The 19,307-nt window shown below is 41.5% G+C and overlaps 2 protein-coding genes across 2 annotated transcripts in view; one reads left to right on the top strand and one right to left on the bottom strand.

The window, feature by feature from the left end:
• igfbp2a (insulin-like growth factor binding protein 2a) overlaps positions 1–1,728 on the bottom strand; it is a 21,375-nt gene extending 19,647 nt beyond the window's left edge. The window contains exon 1 of the mRNA XM_048234632.1: positions 863–1,728. Within this exon, the coding sequence (XP_048090589.1) occupies positions 863–1,214 (352 nt within the window). The 5' untranslated portion in view covers positions 1,215–1,728. The remainder of the gene's footprint in view (positions 1–862) is intronic.
• Positions 1,729–7,779: 6,051 nt separating this feature from the next.
• The window catches only part of LOC125288973 (serine/threonine kinase 11 interacting protein), a 42,697-nt gene continuing 31,169 nt past the window's right edge, over positions 7,780–19,307 (top strand). Inside the window, 8 exon segments of the mRNA XM_048235687.1 lie at positions 7,780–7,870; positions 8,392–8,459; positions 9,581–9,783; positions 10,093–10,167; positions 11,047–11,142; positions 11,304–11,411; positions 11,717–11,788; positions 17,050–17,179. Coding sequence (XP_048091644.1) covers positions 7,842–7,870; positions 8,392–8,459; positions 9,581–9,783; positions 10,093–10,167; positions 11,047–11,142; positions 11,304–11,411; positions 11,717–11,788; positions 17,050–17,179 — 781 coding nt within the window. The 5' untranslated portion in view covers positions 7,780–7,841.

The following is a 19,307-nucleotide window of genomic DNA, read 5'->3' as shown; positions in this document are numbered from 1 at the left end:
CTCCACAGCCTTGGCCACAGTTCCAACCAGCAGGACCGGCGGGCCAGCAGGGGTTCCTTTGGCTGTGCCCTGCGAGCCCCATCCTCTGCATGCTCTGTGACAGATTTACAGGACGAAGGGGTCAAAGTCCAAAAGTCCACCTTAATCATTCTTGTGAAAGAGGTGGGTGATCTAGGAAACTCCAGTTGCAAAATATCAACAGAGGATTTTTTTTTACAGAGCGTCCTGACAGAGCACGGGGGTCTGTGGAAGTGTATACAACAGAGGGTTTCAGGGAAATTAATACTGTGCAAAAGGTGGAGAGGGCACATTGCAGGGGGAAAAGAGGAGGTTCAAAGAGGAGCCCGACAGTGTGTGTGTGTGTGTGTGTGCGTGTGGGAGGAAGAGAGAAATCTTTGGAAGAGACAGGTTTGATGATGTCAATTTTTCTCATTATCCACATCAGACAAAACAACTACTAGCCATTCTTTACTGGGTTCTTTTTCATTAGTTAAAAGCTATTTGGTTAACAGGTTAGTAGTTTTGTACTGCACATTGCTGCACATTACAGTTTAAGATTTTAAACTTTAATTATTACTAAAAGTTGGCCTACAACAGTACATGCTAAATGTATTTAATTTTATTAAGATGGATGCTGTGTGTGTGTGTGTGTGTGTGTGTGTGTGTGTGTGCGTGCGTGCGTGCGTGTGTGTGTGTGTTCAAATCATTTAACAACAGTGGTTGCCAGGACAACATGTATTTACAGTAATAAAGCCAAGGTACACCCTATGTTTACTAATAGTGTTTTCAGTGAACATGCCATTGTGGTGCCTTAACATGCGCTGTTGTACGGCAAGGCCACTCAACAAGCTTTGTCACTTACTTTGTTCTCGATGTTCCACCGTAGGCTCCGTGTCCACTTTGCGTCCACAACGTCCGTGCCCTTTCACGAGCTGCTCCAGAGGCAATTCAGAATCTGGCTGAGGGTAACAGCGGAAGCCGCTAGCACATCTCGGGGTATACACGCCGCAAAACTCGTCTTCCTGGCGGGCGCACACCGGACAGCAACCGCATCCAGGCTCCCGCACAATCTCTACACAAGTCTCCGTGAGCTCCGGACATGCCGCCTGACGCTCGGCGGTGCAGCTTGGGCAGCGGAAGACCATCTCACCAAGTGCCGCTCCTGGGAGTGCCACGAGCGCCAGAACCAGGCTGCAAACCACGTACGATAACATAATGGTAAGCAAAGTATTGGTCAGTCCACGTCCGAGCTGGAAGTTCAGGTAAGAGACGACTGTGCATGCGAACAGGTGAAGCTTCGGCACTAGGTTCTGCACGGTCCTATCAGCGGTCCTGTTCCACTGACATCACAAGAGATGCCAGTCGCACGCTGTAGCTTACTGTAGCATGCTCACTGCTCAGGGGCAGCAGTTCACACGTATCAGCTCTAGGGACAGGTTAGAAACCTGCTCTTTATCACAGGATCACATTGTAAACATGGTTGTGTAAATTCAATCGACGACTTTGGCAAGTAGGCCACAGCAGTTCCGCAGTTCAGTCAAGTGTGAAATGAAATAACATTTGCGCTGATGTTATATGCAACATGAGCAGGGGATCCATAGTTTATTCTAAATGAAGTGCGTATTGTCGTTTTTTCTTTCTTTTTGTTCTGATAAATTGTTCTGATCGTCCAAATGCATTTGTGAAGAAAACCACAACTTGTGTAACAGTTTGGCAGTTTTATCAGAAGTATTTAGATTTTACTGTGTTGTATTATATAGGCCTACTACAGTAGGCCTAGGCTAAATGTAGGCTAATTTAGGCTATATAACGCCAAACGGATTTGAAATAGGCTGTGTTAATATGTAGGCCTAGCAGCACGTGTTCTCCTTGGGCTTTGAACCAGGGTTATGTTATAGGCTAATAGGCTACGTCATATGCCTATATGTCTGGCCACAGATATTAATTAGGTATAAATTGATATTTTACCTTGAAACTATTATGGGGATTACACATAATTGTTGTAGGCACACGAAATAAAAAAAAAACTATAAGCAACTAAATAAACTACATTTAGGCCTATGTAATGAGCTAGCCTACCTGTCACAGACACCTACTGGAGTGAGCTGCTTATTAACACTCTGAAAGGCCTTAACTACAACCAACGTTTTTCTCCTTCAGTCCTGTTGACTACTGACTCAGTGCTGAGGTGTCGCGAGCTCGCCACTCACACAGGCTCCCATTAACCCGCCTGGGGCACAGGCCACACTCCGTTGCCCCGGAGACTAATCGTTGTTTATTTAAGTCTCCCAAAATAGCCCGCGAGACCTTTCTCGCCCGCATCGGGGTCTGTCATGCAAGATATAAATGAGGATTATTTTGTTTTTGTGGGTGCGCTTGATTGCGCGGCATTTTACGTATTTGCACTTGGCTCGGGTCTCCCGTCGTTCACCTTGAGGCGGCGATTGGATGGAGAAAGGGCACTTTTGACGCAGGCCCTCCCGGGCATGGCCGAGACGTGGAGATGAAGCAGGCATGTTTGTGCAGGACCTCACGTGTCGCTCTTTAAAAAAAGCAGCCGCCGTGGATGGGACCATGGCCTATAAGCCCGTGCCTGTATACCCGAGTTTGCTCAGTGTCTGCAGCCCTAGAGGGTGATGGTCTGCAAGCTGCCCGCAATATCTCCTCATGGGGTCTGGAGTTGCCCTTCCCATCAAGGACACAACGGTGTGCAAATAAACTAGATAAATTGCATCTTAATTAAGACCCAAGCCACAGACAGGGCTCCTCTATCTGTAGAATACCCATGTGGATGCCACCAGTTATGCTTTAGGTCTGTTATGTAAGTTTTGCCTCTTGCAGTCTGTTTACCAACTGAAATGCATCAGTATTCCTGTTGAAAATGTTTTCTTTTGTGATGTGTTAAAAGATAATGTGCACATGTCATGGATGCAGCAATTTGTCACTTTTTGAAGTAGGCCTATGTTTTTTTATAGACCCTTTCAACAATAAAAACAAAAACAATGCTTGAACATTCTATTTGGTTCCCAATCTACTTCCTCTGCATTAAGATAACATATGGAATGTTAAAACGGAAGCCTTGTGGGGCCAACTATGATGCTGATAATGGAACTCTCTTGAAAGGGTCTATACCCAGTTCTGGTATCACCTTCACAATTCATTGCCATGTGGTTATGTGAAGGGCATGAAACATTCCTGTTGGTGCTGATGGCTGTTCAAGCAACACCAAAGAATTTTCCCTCTGTCGCAAGCACGCTATTTGTTTATCCAGCACCGGCTTTGCAAATAACGATGTCCACAGACAAGGTAGAATATTTTGCATGACTTATAAAAGTACGATGTATTGCGACATCAGAAGCAAGTCAAATTTGTAGTTTCTTATGTCTCATTCCATCGAACTACAGATCCGCTACCCGATCTGGCAAACTTACATAGTGCGGTTATAGCCGATAGAGGGCCGCGAAGCGAATGCAGAAGTGCCATTCACCTTGTTACGAGTTGATGAACCACTGAAACGATTTTGGAAACATTATTTTAAGGTACAAAAAACTCTTTGGTGTTGCTTTCAGGCTATGTGCTCAATAGTTCTGAGGCTCAATACTGACCAGCTGCAAAAATGTAAGAAAAGCTTTTTCAACACATCATCAACCATACTGCCAAAAGGAACTAGAGAGCAAGCTTGCGACGAGTATTTGCATTTTTTTTTGTTTTGCATGGTAAAATAACTACCTATTGCTCCTTTAAGATAGCTAAATCTATGATATATTTCAAAAGGGTTTAAATTTGTAATCAAATAGCACTTTTTTGAGTTTGGTGTTCCTTGAACATAAAGACTATATTAAACTGCATACTTCTTGAGTTGTTTCAAAATCTATTTGTTTTGAAGTGTTAAAGTGTTTTGAAAAACTATGAACCTTATTTACTTTTCAGCTTTTCTACAAGCTCAATTGCATTCTCTCTATGTAAGGTGGTTGACATGCTGCAATTGTGGAGCAGGGTTCATCTGTGCGTGCACAACGCTCCTTTTGTTTTGCATCGAGTATAAACGACATTGCTGCAGTTGCCACGGTGAAAACAAAACCTGGAAAAGCCATTCCTGAGAACTTTCCTGGGATACCACTACGCCGAACGCCAGTAGGGGACGTGACTAGTTCTGACCTGGTCACCCGGAGCTGAAAATATCAAATGATTGTTTTTCCAACTGAGTTTTATTTTCTTCTCAGGTTCTTTAGATCAGCTGTGTTTTGGAGGGGCTTGCCTGGCTGCCTTTGCAACAAAGTTGTCCGACGTGGCAGCAGGCCAAAAAGGAAAGGAGCCCTGCTGGCAATCGGGACAAGTTTGCTCCACAGTTTTGAGGGATTGAACTGTTCAATTTTTTATGCCTGTCTAGTGTCCACAGCTCTTTTAATTATAATGGCCAGGTCCAAAGGAGACAGACTTATTAAATGTGGCTTTTTGGTTTCCACAACAAAGCTCAACGCTGGCTCAGTGAAATCCAGCACTTAAACAATACTCAGGCCATCACTAAAACGCCATGAATGTCAAAAGGTTAAACATCCCCTCAAAGTAATTTTATAGAACAGTTCAGTGTTTTATAGAACTATTAGAGACACAGCATTCCATCATATATAAATATTACTGCATGTCTTCACAGTGTTATTATTTCTCAATGCTTTCCCAATGGAACCTGAAGTGAAATTGTGGCTCCGGATTGGAGTCTTTGCTCTGTTTTCTGCCTAACTTCTCAAACCTGCCCTCCACCGCTATTAAAGCAGCACAACATACTGTATACATTCCCCTTTTCAGCAATTTTCAATAAAATAGATATTAATTTAGCATTAAGGGCTACCCAATTCCTCTAAAATCGACGATAAGAGTCCAGCTCCTCGCCACAACAATAATGTTGCATTGTGCAATACTAGGCATTTTAGCTGTACATCAGCAATGTAAGAGACTCCTTATTGTAAATCAGTGTGGCTTCAAAATGAGTTTGAAGCTGTTATTTTGAGGTAAAATAATTAAGACATGAGGGCCCGACTGCGAGGTTCAAGGTCATCTTTTTTATCCCACTTTGGGAATTATTTTACAGGCAAGACAACATGAAGGACGACATCAACATACAAAAACACAAAGCTAGAGGGAATGGGAGGTTGTTGCCAAGTACAAAAGGATCTCGCATGTACAAATGTGCTATTTACTGGCAAATGAAACATTCCTGAATGTTCTCAGGTAATGTGCTAAAGTGCAAATTATCAAAATACAAAAGTTTATCCTGCCATGAAGCATCTCTCTAAATAGCACTACGGATGAAAGGGACTCTAAGGCTCTATCTCCCACAGACACAAACTCTGAAACGCCAACCTGGGGGCAATAACTCAGACTCCCTCAGGAGTGGATGGTCCTGGCAATCCAATACAGCTTTTGCCCTAAGGACCTGCCTGTTATAATAATGCAAAAGCTTTGCATGATTCCCTGTAGAGATCTGCTGCCTGTGTTGACTACCAATTCTTGTTGGAAACATTTTGGTTTCCAAATCATGCCATAATAATACAGAGTATTAAAACAGATTCAGTAGCATAACCATAAAAAATGATCTCAGCAGAGACATTAAAAGAGACTCCCTCAAGCAGGGATTCTCCGTGATGAGCCTACAAATCACCCATCAGTGCCAGAATCCCTCCAAACACATCTTCTGAACTGCTTTGTAACATCCCCAAACACGGCTTTCCATTCACTGGCACTTCTGTCTGACTGACTAGAATTATAATTTAGTAATTATAGTTAATAAGAGTAATTATAGTTTCAACAGCTCTCCTGGCTTACTGCAACTTCATTGTTGTTCCTCAATTGTAAGTCACTTGGGATAATCAAACAAAAGACTAAAACAGTTTCATAACTTCTGTAATAATGAGATAATCTCAAAAGTGCCCCCCCTCCCACCAGCCCAAAAAAGGGGGTTCTCCCTTACTTCCCTGCAAATCACCAGGGTCTGACAAACCTGGCTAAGTTAAGTCGTAACTATAAACCTCCTAAAAGAAGAACCTTTGGCTTTGTTTTTCAACGTGAGTGAAGCCATAGTGCTCCTCTATTGGGAAGTTTAGCACCTCTTCGTGGTTAAATTATTCAGGATTTTCACTAAACCATATACACTTGAACAGTCCTAGTTAAAGGACTGCCAATCCTTCCCAACAGCTACCCCCAAACATGGCTCTCTGCTCGCTGTGGCATTTTTGTCTGACTGATTAGAATTTTTGTGTTTATAGTAACATCCCTTGAGCTCACTTACTTTGGCCTCGATTTGAGTTACTTTGGATAAATATGTCTTTGGACCCTAATTTGCAAAGTTAAGTCTATCTAAAGCAAATTTTATAACTAGGCCAAATAAACTTTAATGTAACTCTATACAAGATTTTGAAACGCAAACATTGATGAGCCAGTTTGCTTAATAGTGCGCAATAGCTACAGTGTAGGCCTATACTGTAGTTCATACAAGAACTTTGTTTGTTTGCAGACTTTGCCCTTTGCCCACCCGTTAAATTAGGTTAGTTTCCAGAAGAGACAATTGACTTCAGTATAGGCTTTATTTTATTTTTATGCAGGTACACTTTGTGCCCTGGTTCTTTTTTTTATAATGAAGATGTGATAGCAAAAAAAATGTACAAAACAAACTTCTTATTTAAATAAATGTGCATGCCATCTCTTCTGGCTCTTTAGTTTTTTGTGTTTATTTAGTTAAACTTGTCTGATTGCCTAACATGTAAAGGGCTGGAAAGGTCAGCTTGTATCTTTATGGCTAATACATTCTAAACGCCTTCATTGCAAAGAGTCTCTCTCTCTCTCTCTGTGTGTGTGCTTGTGTGCACGGACACATGTGTGTGTGTGTGTGTGTGTGTGTGTGTGTGTGTGTGTGTGTGTGTGTGTGTGTGTGTGAGAGAGAGAGAGAGAGAGAGAGAGAGAGAGAGAGAAATCTGACATATTCAGATATTGATGGTCTGGAGGATGTTGTGACAGGGTAACTGTTTAGGTTGGAGTTCTGCCTCCAAGTATTGCATTTCCAATCACACCCAGTCAATAGTGCAATAATGAAGGTGGTCTGGCTCCATCTGTTGGTTGCAAGCGCAATATTTCACCAGTTAGGCTGTATCATAGTTACCATTTATTCTTCTAGATTGATATAAAAATGATAGGAGACTGCACTGCATATTTATACTTTATATACTGCATATTACTACTTTATATATGTAAATTAAGCCAACTCATTATCCAACTAGAGTGATTAGAATGGTTACAGTAGATGTATTTTTTGGGGGGCCAGCCGTGGCTTACGGGTAGGGCTTCAGACTTGTAAACGGAGGGTTGCCGGCTCGAATCCCCACCAGTAGGAACAGCCTGAGCAAGGCACCTAACCCCTCACTGCTCCCTGAGCGCCGCCGTAGCAGGCATTAGTGTGTGCTTCACCTCACTGTGTCAAGTATACTGTGTGTTCACTGTGTGCTGAGTGTGTTTCACTAATTCACAGATTGGGATAAATGCAGAGACCAAAATTCCCTCACAGGATCAAAAGAGTATACTTATACTTTTATAATCCAATTAATAGTAAATATCATCACCACTCCAAAAAAGTTTTATATCTACCTAATCTAGTCTAAATTATCTGACATTAGATTGAGACTGAAATAAAAGTTGTAGTTCACAGAATGAACACTAGAGCTGAAGTCCATATAGTGTCATTAGTTATTTGGAGCATCACGGCCACCGTAGGGGTGAGACGATTGTCACATGATAGCAGGCGGGTTCATGTCAACAATGTTTCGAAAAAGTCGAAAGGATGGATTTTCTTAATGCTAGATAATTTTTCACCTACTTGTAGGTAGGCAGCTGTTTGTTCGTGCAAATGTCCCTCTGTCTGTCATCTAAGGTAGGCTATGCTAATGTTATTGCGAGACAAAGACGATTACAGTGCTAAATAGTAACCGTGATGGTGTTAACATTAGCCTAGACTAGACTAGACTAGACTGAGTTGTCCAATGTGACGGCTCGCTTTGTAATGCAATGATTGCACACTTGATTCTATAGGAAATACTTCCTTATTTTCGGGGTTTTGGTTGCTAAGTGTATTTGAGCAATACAAGGAAATGAAACCCGAAGATTTGTAGGCTATTCCTACTTCCTTGTGAGGTTGACATGCATTTTAATATTTACCACTGTGTACTGACACTGAAATGTAAGAGCAGGTGGTTGGCCTATAGAAATGAGTTTGTAGGTTGAATAGGATTTAATTTTCATAATTTTCATTAGACAATGTTGTTGAGTAAACATGAATAATGTATAATGTATAATGAATGTCCATATCAACTCTCTTACTACAAATGCTTCTTGAAAACTACCAAGGATGTCCACAACACCAGGTAGTCAGTCCACCCTCGTCCATCAGCTGGCCACACTGCTGAAAAACAATGGTAGGGCATCTCATACTGCTGTTTCACATTGTGTATCAAGTGACAGACACATTTGGTAATATACTCTGTGTGTGTGTGTGTGTGTGTGTGTGTGTGTGTGTGTGTGTGTGTGTGTGTGTGTGTGTGTGTTCGGTATCACCTGTGTGTGTAAGCAATCAAAATGATGGCGTCTACCCTCTGGTGATTCTGAACACAGTGTCCTGCAATATAGCCTCCATCTCATTTTATAGCAACAGTGCAACATTTAGCCACATTCTGAAGTATGAGGTATGCTTTTATCACACAACTATACTTTTGGCATCCCATTCAAATTCATTTAGATGGTAAATGGTCATGTGGAAGACAGATAAACATGTGTGTCATTCCCTCCTGCCATCCAGGATATGCATTATGCAATTCACCATAAAAAAGCAAAAAACAAAAACTATCCTATATCAAGACATGTTAGCAAGTTAGCAAAACCTCAGATTTAAATAAACGTCCCATCCCATCTCTTCTGGCTCTTTATTTTTTTTTGTGCTTATTTAGTTAAACTTTTTGTTTGATTGCCCAACATATAAAGGTCTGGAAAGTTTGTCTACTGTATCTTAATGGCTCATGCATTCTATGTGCCTTCATTGCAAAAAGAGTCTCATACAGTATGCTGCTCATATAATAATCTATATGAGCAGCATTTGTCCAAGACTAATTTCCCCTTATATTTTATTGTAAATAAACAAATCAAATAAACAAAATAATTTGTCATGCGAGGTTTATAAATACACTGCATTCCATCCAATTCAGTACAGTGCAGTGATGTCATTTTGCCCACACACCAACAAATATTTTCTACTTCCATCCACACAATTGTATACTTCTGTTTTCCTCCGGTCACTTGGAACTTCTTAGAAAGAATAGCTTTGAACTGTAGCCTAAATATGCGGAGACATTTCCACAATTACTTCTGTCCACATCATTTTATACTTCTGTTTTATTAACCACATTCTGTCTGAACATCTTAGAATGCTTTTGACCTTTTGAGATGACCGACAATTTAGCAATCTCAGCAGGTTGTTTATGTCTTTATTTAGTTTCCAGGTTCACTTCTAAGTCTGATTGTGTGTGTGTGTGTGGTTACCAAGGTGACTGTGTGCTGGACGGCAGTAGCACCCTGACCCTGCAGGTGAGCCACCTGCAGCACCTGACCCGTCTGTTTGAGCAGTACCTGATCTCGCGCACGCACCAGCATGGCTTCCTGGCCCTCCCGTCCCATCCAGCCGACACTGCCTCCCTCCTCCAGCTGCAGTTCCTGTTTGATGTGCTGCAGAAGACCCTCTCCCTCAAGGTTCACACACTATTCAAAGCTATTCAAAGCTGCACTATTCAAAAGATGCAAAGCAGCAGGTTGTTTTTTAAGATGCTGCTTCAGTTTTTATTCCGTTTTCTATATTAGCCTACCCTAAACGTCAGCCTGTAGAATGTCATATCTCTTGTTTTATTTGTGGAAGTAGGTATAATATAAACAGTTGTTATAAAAGCTCAAAAGCGGTATAATCACGAATGGACGTTGATGGAATACACAAACGAACCAATAGATGGCGCCATGTTGTTGTTCTACCATCTGTGTGACGGGTTTGTTTTTGTTCCTCTCTAGCTTGTCAACCCTCCTGGATCAAGACTGCAGTCTGTAGTGAAAATCTTCCCCTTTAAGTCTCTTAAACACTTGGAGGTATTATACATTAATGCTTCATTTCACAGATTCATACCTCAGGGGTTCCATGCCTCAGCTGTTTTGTGTATGATCTGACTCAGTATCAGATGTCTTTGCTTGAGGTGTCTCCATATATGTAGCTGTCTAACTCGTCATGTGCATGTATGTGTTGCTTTGCCCATTTTGCACAAGACTGACTCTCTGGCTGACTCTGATATACTCTTTGGCTATCTCAGTCACTATCCATTTTCATTCTTCACTCTTTAAATGTACACTATGCAGGTTTAGGTATTTTTGGGCACTGTAGAGCTCCCTTTAGAGTCACAATATATTTATATTTTACTCTGCTGTTGTAAATAGCAAACTTCTCGTGACTTATCCCCCCTGTACACAATGAAAATGCTTTTGTTGTGGAGGTGAAGGATTATCAATGTTCAGGCAAAATCTATCTCCAAAGAGCTATATCTACTGACAAGGTAATGTGCCATGATTCTCATGAGATTTGTTGGGCCGCCGTCCTTGAAGTTGCATGGCTGGTTTTCTTCGTAGCGACTTGCTACGTCTGTGCTCTATAGCTATGGTAGGTGAACGATTCACCAATTAAAAGTTTGTTTACCATCAAATTGGCGTCGTAAAGGTGAAAATCTTGCATAGTGTACCTTTTAAAGTACTGTTTTCTGAGTGACAATCATTTCTTATTGACATTTTCAGACTGATAAGAAAGATAATTAGATGATTTGGGATGATAGGGACTGACTTTAATCTGCCTGTCTATTTGTCTATCTGTACATATCTATCTATCTATCTATCTATCTATTTTTCAAAAGTGTTTGTCTGTCTGTCTGTCTGTTTGATTGTTTCTCATTGTCTGTCTGTCTGTCTGTTTATGTGTCCTAGCTGAAGCGTATCCCACCGCACTGTCTGGAGGGTCTGCGGGGGGTGTACTCACAGCTGGAAATCTTCACCTGCTCCAAGAGCCTCAGCTCCCTGGAGGTACAGTCATCAACCAGCACCTTCTCCAGTGTGTGTGTGTGTGTGTGCGCGCGCACCCAGGCACATGCATGGTGCTGCATGCATGCATTCACTCTTGTGCAAATTCCTGTGTGCTCATATCTGTGTGTGTGTGTGTGTGTGTGTGTGTGTGTGTTTCTTAGGAGCTTCTGTCACTGTGTGGTGGAGACCTTAGTTCTGCTCTGCCATGGCTGGAGCTGCACACGCTCAACTTCAGCTACAACTCCATATCCTGTCTGGATGAATCGCTGGTGAGACACACCTACACACACACACACACACACACATATATACACACACACACACACACACACACACACACACACACACACCTACACACACACACACAAATAACGTTTGATCATTTTCTCACTCTCAGCTGTAACTTTTTTTCTCAAATGACAAGTCACATTCTCCAGATATATTAACTTTTATTATTAGTATATGTTCAATTGAAAATGTGATTGATTGGAATCCTACCCAGGCTTATGAAACTCTTGACACCTCCATCACTCACAGGCCTTGGCAATGCCCTTTTGTGTTTCCCTCTCTACAGAGTTTGCTGAATGTCCTCAAGTCCCTGGACCTGAGCCACAACAAGATCCAGGACTGCGCTGAGTTCCTGAAGGTAGCGAGCAAGAGAGAGGGCCCGGACTTGTCAGAGTGATTGAGTAGTGTTAGGCTGCGGGTGTTTTAGTATCCAAACATTCCACCTGTCGAGGAGAATACTTTATCCGTGCTGTGACTTTAAAAGTAGTACATGAGAGAGTTGGGGGAAAGAGTTGCCCATCAGTTATCTTATCCGTCATCTTGATTGTCAGTACCCACAGTATGAACAGCAGTAAGAAAAGCACCTATTTACGTCCTCTTTGACTTACAACTGTGCTTGTTTGAGCCCCAGCTGAAATGGTTATACCACTTTAAGCCTTATCTGACATTATTACACCTGTTTAAGCTTGGCAAATGATGACATCTACTGGACCCCCATCTAAAATGGAATTCCTATTTGACCCCCACTCAGAAATGGCTATGCTTATTTGAACCCTATATGAAATAGCTATGTCTATTTGAGCCCCATCTGAAATAGCTATGCCTGCTTGACCCCCATCTAAAATGGCTACGCTTATTTGAGTGCCATATATCATCACTAGTCAAGTCAAGTCAAGTCAAGTCAAGTTTATTTATATAGCGCATTTCATACACAGGGGTCATTCAGTGTGCTTTACAGAAACCAAAGCAATGAGTAATAGAAAAAAAAGATTAAAAGGGCAATAGTTCAAACTTAGTATAAAAAGTATAGTTAATAATATATTTAAAGAATATTTTTTTTTTAAAAAGAAAAGAAAAAGACTGCTTTTTTTGAGCTCCATCTGACATGACCGTACATATCCAGACCCTACCCTCAACATCCCCACCCAGTTTAGCACTCTCTGAAAGGACCTCACCTGTATGGCTTCCTGACATGCCCCCACACCCCCACCCCACCCCAAGCCCTTTAAGAGGATTAATCGATTACATTCATAAAGTTGATGGCGTAAGTCAGTGACACAAAACAGATTATCTGCACTCCCTGGCTCCCATTCACAGTTTATTTTGTTTGTGACGTTTCGAGCCGTATGGCTCTTCCTCAGATCTGGTGTGCCGATTATCTCTTATTAAGACCGCCATACCCTGCGGTTTAGTCAGATTTTTTTTTTTTTTTTTTTTTTTTTTCGCGATGCCCAAATTTCCGTCAATGATTCCCGGACACTGAAAGACGGGGTACACGAAACTTGGTGGACATGTAACCCCACATGGATAGCATGGAACCATCGTTTTTCGTTTTGATCTGTAGCCCCCCGCTGAATTGGACCCCCGAAAAGGAGGGTAGGGCAGACACAGTTTTCTGTGAATATCTCAAAACCGTAGGGTTTAGGAGGACCATTTTTTTTTGTATGTTGATCTCAAGGGGCCATGTCAACCCATTCCATAACCACTTATTTCATGTATAGCCCACCTAGTTAAACACAAAAAAAGTAAAAATTAGGTGGTGTAATTGAAGGTATCTGTGACCTAACATAGTCAAACTGCACGAAATTGGAAGTGTAGGATCATTATGACACCCTGTATGCACGCCAAGTTTTGTGGAATTCCGCTCATGGGGGGGGCCACACAATAAATTAATTTATGTTACTATATACCAACTGGCCTGTAGGTGGCGGGAGACAGTTTTCTGTGAATATCTCGAGAACCGTGGGGCCTAGGAGTCCACCTTTTTTTTTGTATGTTGGTCTTAAGGGGCATGTCAACCCATCCCATTACCACTTATTTCATGTATAGCGCCACCTAGTTAAAAAAATTAAAAAAAGCAACAAATTAGGTGTTTTCATCTCAATATCTCTGGCTGACAAGGTCAAAACTGCACGAAATTAAAAGTGTAGGATCACTATGACACCCTCTGAATGCATGCCAAGTTTTGTGTACTTTCGTTCATGGGGCCTTACAATAAAATAATTTATGTGTACATTTAGTGACGTACACCAACAAGGATTCCGACACTGAAAGACCGGGTACACAAAACTGGTGAGCATGTACCCCCACATGGATAGCATGGAACCGTCATTTTTTTTTTTCATCTGCAGCCCCCCCCCGCTGGACTGGACCCCAAAAGGAGGGTAGGGCAGACACAGTTCTCTGTGAATCTTTTATGGTATGTTGGTCTCAAGGGCCCACATCAACCTGGCTCATAATCACTCATTTGTGATTTGCCCCGGTAAAAAATGAAAATCAGTAGGATTAATCATCATCATCATCATGGCTGCATTTTCATTATTGGCGAAGTAGTCGTTTGTCAACTAGATGGCGATCGTTGCAGTGAGGCGTAATTTTGTTGGAAGTTAAAAGTGGGTTGGAAAAAACAATGGGCGCTTCATACAAGGACTGTAATTTATCAGCAGCGAACATCTAATAAGGATAGGGCGATGTTCACATGAAGTGTAATTCCCATTTCTTCTTGAAGCCGAAATAAATCTGAGGATGTTTATCGGACATGCTTGGTTTTACTGCAGGTAATGTTAATCTTGTAATATCAATAAGGACCTAGGTAATGTTACCGTTAACGCGTTGGTTGAGTGATGGAGGCATTTGATTTATTGCATTTGTAGAAAACTATAAATGCGGTTATACCAAGCAAAATGTATAGCAGCACTGTTTGTATCTTTCGACTGTCATTTATTGCACGCTACAAAAATCATTCTGTGCAATGGAAGATTTACCAACGTTACAATCGGTCTGATACATTTTGCCTATACATGCGTGAGACTGAGACGCCTGTTTATTTTGTTTTAAGTGCGTGCGGGTGTGAGAGGGGAATCGATGTGCTTTGATTACAGCTTGGTAGTTGTAGTCTGTGAAATTAAAAAGCACGCGTGTGTGAAGTATCCAAACAATGACACCTTCATTTCATTATGGCTGCTTTAGCAAAACACCTTAAGCTACTGTGTAGTGGGTCCCATTTAGAAGTGGCTACTTCATTCGCTTTCCTTGACTCATGGAGCTGCGGAATGTTATTACAACTTTTCGCCACGATATGACAGTTTAAGTCCGGCTTGATACTGTAAGGTTAAGCCATTGGTTTCAAAGGAGATTTTATTTGTGTTGCCAGCATAGCCTATTGACAACATAAATTGTCAATAGGCTTACCTTATAATCCTACCTGTAGCTTAGGGAAGCTAACAACTTTCTATTAGGATCTAGTTTGTTAGTTACCGTTTTGTCATAACTCCCTGATGCATTTTTGCATTTAGAATAGCCAGAGCGTGTATATCTCAATCGGAAAATTAAACAATATCGGTGCCTATGGACTAGGCTGGGTGAACCCAGCCTGATCTGCCCGCTATTTATTTTTTTGATTTCTTAAAAGATTGAGCTTGGTCTGATGAAAGCCAGACTAGCCATGGACCTCAGTTAAACAATGCAAGGGAACATGAATCAGCCTATATTTGCACTAACAATAACGGACAAAAGCTCTTCAACTTTGGCCCGTTAAAATGTGTATGAACAGTCTAGCTTAATGATTTCATCAAGGCCCATTTGGACATGTCAGTTATTTGCACCACTGGTTAGATGTAAAACAGCATTTCGTTTCAGACTAGGCTACTGTTACTTAATTTGTGCATTAACAATAACGCTTTCAGACTACTGTTACTTAATTTGTGCATTGACAATAAAGTATTACATGAACTAAAGATGACTAAAATCTTATGTAGAAGAAGAAACATTCACAAAAATCCATCCATCCAAAAAAATGACCTTTGTTTTTGATAGCTGTTGAAAACGGCATGGAACTGACAGAGATGTTTTTGTTTATAAATACATAAAAAATAAATAAATAAATAACATTATGCTGATACCTTTTGCTTTTCCCAAATACAATGTAGCCTACAGGTGTAAGTGACCTTTCATCAATCCAGTTGCAATGGATGAACTGTGATGAACTGCCCTACTTGTGATTGTTTAGAGATTTTAAAGGTTTTATAACAATTCTACATCTTCTTTGGCTATTCTACAATCTATTCACCTTTTCAGCACCAGTAGGGTACTTTTTCTGTGCAGCCGCACACACACACTCAGGCATGCCAAACAAGCATACACAAAAGTTTCAAGAGTGGGGGATGGAGTAAAATATGGAGACAAATTGAAGTGTGATATATTTTCGCGGAACGGATGTACAGGACTGAGCGGCGGGCATTTTTTGTACCGCTATGCGGTACATCAAATTCTGCTTGGATATACTGGATCATACACCCATCCAATTTTGGCCTGGGATGTGCATGGCCTCGCACTGCTTCTTTAAAGTCAGTGACACACCTCTCTCACTCACGCCACACTCCTTTTGTATTCCTTTTTTATTATTCCTTCCATCTGAGAGATAGACAGTTCTCTCAGGACCCCCCACCACCACCACCACCACTCAGGAGGGAACCTGGGAACCTGTTGAGCCTTGAGTCTGCCAGTCACGCTTCGACCTTTGACCCCATGACCCCAGTGATGTCTGAACTAATCACACATCTGGTCAGCAGATGCTCTGAAGGCTGGACAGAGCAGAGAACATCCATAAAACTCAATAGTCAATCGTCAGTTTTTGTGAAAGGGGGACAGGGAAGGGATGATTTCTCTGTGAAGTAGCCCTAAAACCAATGGTGCTAAAGCTAGTCTTGACCTTTTGCTCGACGTCCCTTTTCTCTGACCCATTATCCATTATCAGCATCATAGTTGGCCCCACAAGACTTCCGTTTTAACATTCCATATGTTATCTTAATGCAGAGGAAGTAGATTGGGGCCCCAAATAGAACGTTCAAGCATTGTTTTTGTTTTTATTGATGAAAGGGTCTATACGAGTGCCTCTTCCTTACACCCACTTCCATGGCCTGTTTCAGTGTAATGTTATTGGCCTGCTATCCACTGATTCAGTGTTCCGGAAAGGCATTGTGTAGGATGGTTACAACAACAACAACAACAACAACAACGAACGCACGCATCAGGGGTGTATTTCAAGAATGTGGCTAAGACACCTGGATAAGTTAACCCAGAAGAAGTGGTACACTACTTTAAAGATACGCACTATGGCTTCACTCTCTGAGCAGAGCAAAGCCAAAATGCTCTTCTTTTAGGAGGTGTATCAGCTACTATGAGTTAACACCCAAGTTTATCACTAAACCATGTACATGAAATACCATATGTTTTTGGAAAACAGCACTCACTTGTAACCATCCAATTATTTGCCTTTATTTGTTTTGACTTTATTTGTGTCCTTTCACCCTTTTTCCTTTCCTCCCTCTTTCTCTCCATCTCCATCTCCATCTTCTCTTCTCTCTGTCTCTGTCTCCCTCTCTCTGTCTCCTGTTGTAGTCTCTGAGTGAGTTGGAGCATCTGAACCTTGCCTATAATAACCTCCAGAGGGCGCCACAACTGGGCTTGAGCGCCAGGGTCAAACTAAGCGTGCTCATACTGCGCAACAATGAGCTGGAAACCATTAATGGTAAGGCTACCAAGTAACACACACACACACACACACACACACACACACACCACACACACACACACACACACACACACACACACACAGAGCGAGAGACACACAAAACTAAGATGTCTTGTAAGGGTTTGCCCCTGTGTGTTGCCCTGTATTTTGTATGTCCTGTTTCGTGTCAAACGAGAGTCTGGGTTTGTGACCACAGTCCATTTTCTGTGCAGTGAGTTTGTTACTTTTTGTTGTTTTTTTTTTGTCTGAGCAGCATGTGTAGTTATGCTAAGTGCAAAAATGTGTGTGTGTGTGTGTGTCTGTTGTCCTGGGCTCAGCGGGCTGTTCATGGCTGGGGTGCTGATCTGAGTAGACTTGTGAGGCAGGGATTACCTTTCTTCTCTCTTTGTTGGAGAGTTTATTAGCAGACGCTGCCAGAGGGTCCTCTATCTGCCCATCGGCTGCCCTCTGAACAGACACACACACACACATACACACACACACACACACACACACACACACACACACACACACACACACACACACACACTGATGCTCCCACACTTGCACATACGCACAGACTCTCTCTCACAGACAGTGCACTCCTACTGTTTCTTTTGAAGACGTGTGGTCCTGATTTGAAAAGGGATCTGTCACATGCCTCTGTCCCTCTCTCCCATTCACACACACACACATACTGTAGACACACACACGCTAAAACACACAAAGACTTTCATCCATTAAAGTATGTAAAATATTTATACGATTTAGAACGTTAATGAAATATCGATATACTAATCAAGAAACAAAATAACAATTACAATGGTAGTCATAATAATGTAATTATAATGATGTGATGTAATGTAGTTCAGTTAAAGGGCAGCTGAACAGTTGAGTGATAGATGTAGCCAGTTTTTTGGCTGTCCATAATAATAATAATAAGCTTTATTTGTATAGCACCTTTCATACACAGAATGCAGCTCAAAGTGCTTTACATTTGAAGCATGTAACACAATAATAGTCAGTCAGTCATTATCAATCACTTTTCTTCATTGCTGGGGCCGTTTATGATCCACTCAGCAACATATCAAAAATATAGAAAATAACATGTCATAAGACTGGCAGCCTTAACCCTCTTACCCCCCATAAGCACGCCATGTGGCAATTGTGGCAAGGAAAAACTCCCATATTCCAGGAAGAAACCTTGAGCAGAACCTAACTTAATAGGGGGAGCCCATCTGCTTCTGGCTGGCTGTGCCCTCCAGTGGCAGCAGATGTAGAATAATCTGAAAAAGTAGTCTACAGGATAAGATAAGTTAACTAAAAGCTTTCCTGTACAGGTATGTTTTCAGATCTTTTTTAAAAATATTTACTGAACTCGCCTGCTTGATGTACAGAGGCAGGGTGTTCCATAGTTTTGGGGCATAATGGATAAACGCAGCTTCTCCACTTTGCTTGTGGAGCACTTTGGGTACGATTAAAAGATTAGAATTGGATGATCCAAGTTTCCTTTGTGTTTGATAAGATATTAAAAGCTCAGAGATATATGAAGGTGCTATGCCATTCAGAGCTTTGTAAGTAATTAACATAACCTTAAAATAAATTCTATTGGAAATAGGGAGCCAGTGCAGTTCAGCCAACACAGGGGTGATGTGTTTTCTCTTCTTGGTCTTAGTTAAAAGTCTAGCCGCAGAGTTCTGTATGAGTGCCAGTTTCTTTAGATGTTTTTTGGGAAGACCAGTGAAAAGTGCTTTGCTGTAGTCTAACCTGCTAGTGATAAAGGCATGAATTAGTTTTTCTGCATCTTGTTGAGTTAAAAAGGGCCGCACTTTTGGCAATGTTTCTCAGGTGGAAATAGGCTGTCTGAGTAACTTTACTGATATGGGGCTTAAAACTTAACTCTGCATCTAAGATGACACAGAGGCTTGTTACTTTTGGTTTGACCTGGTGCGCCAAGTTCCCCAGATTACTAAGAACAATGTCTCGCTTTAGTTTTGGTCCAACCAAAAGTACCTCTGTTTTGTCATCATTTAGTTTCAAACTAAACTGGGCCACACCAAAAGGCAAGTCATGTTTTTCAGACACATGATCTCCTAGACTGATATAAAAATCTCTGCCAGTAATGTAGGTTTGAAACCAGTTTAGA

Source organism: Alosa alosa, chromosome 23, assembly GCF_017589495.1.
Source record: "Alosa alosa isolate M-15738 ecotype Scorff River chromosome 23, AALO_Geno_1.1, whole genome shotgun sequence".
Classification (NCBI taxonomy): Eukaryota; Metazoa; Chordata; class Actinopteri; order Clupeiformes; family Clupeidae; genus Alosa; species Alosa alosa.
This window is presented reverse-complemented; position numbering and strand designations above follow the sequence as displayed.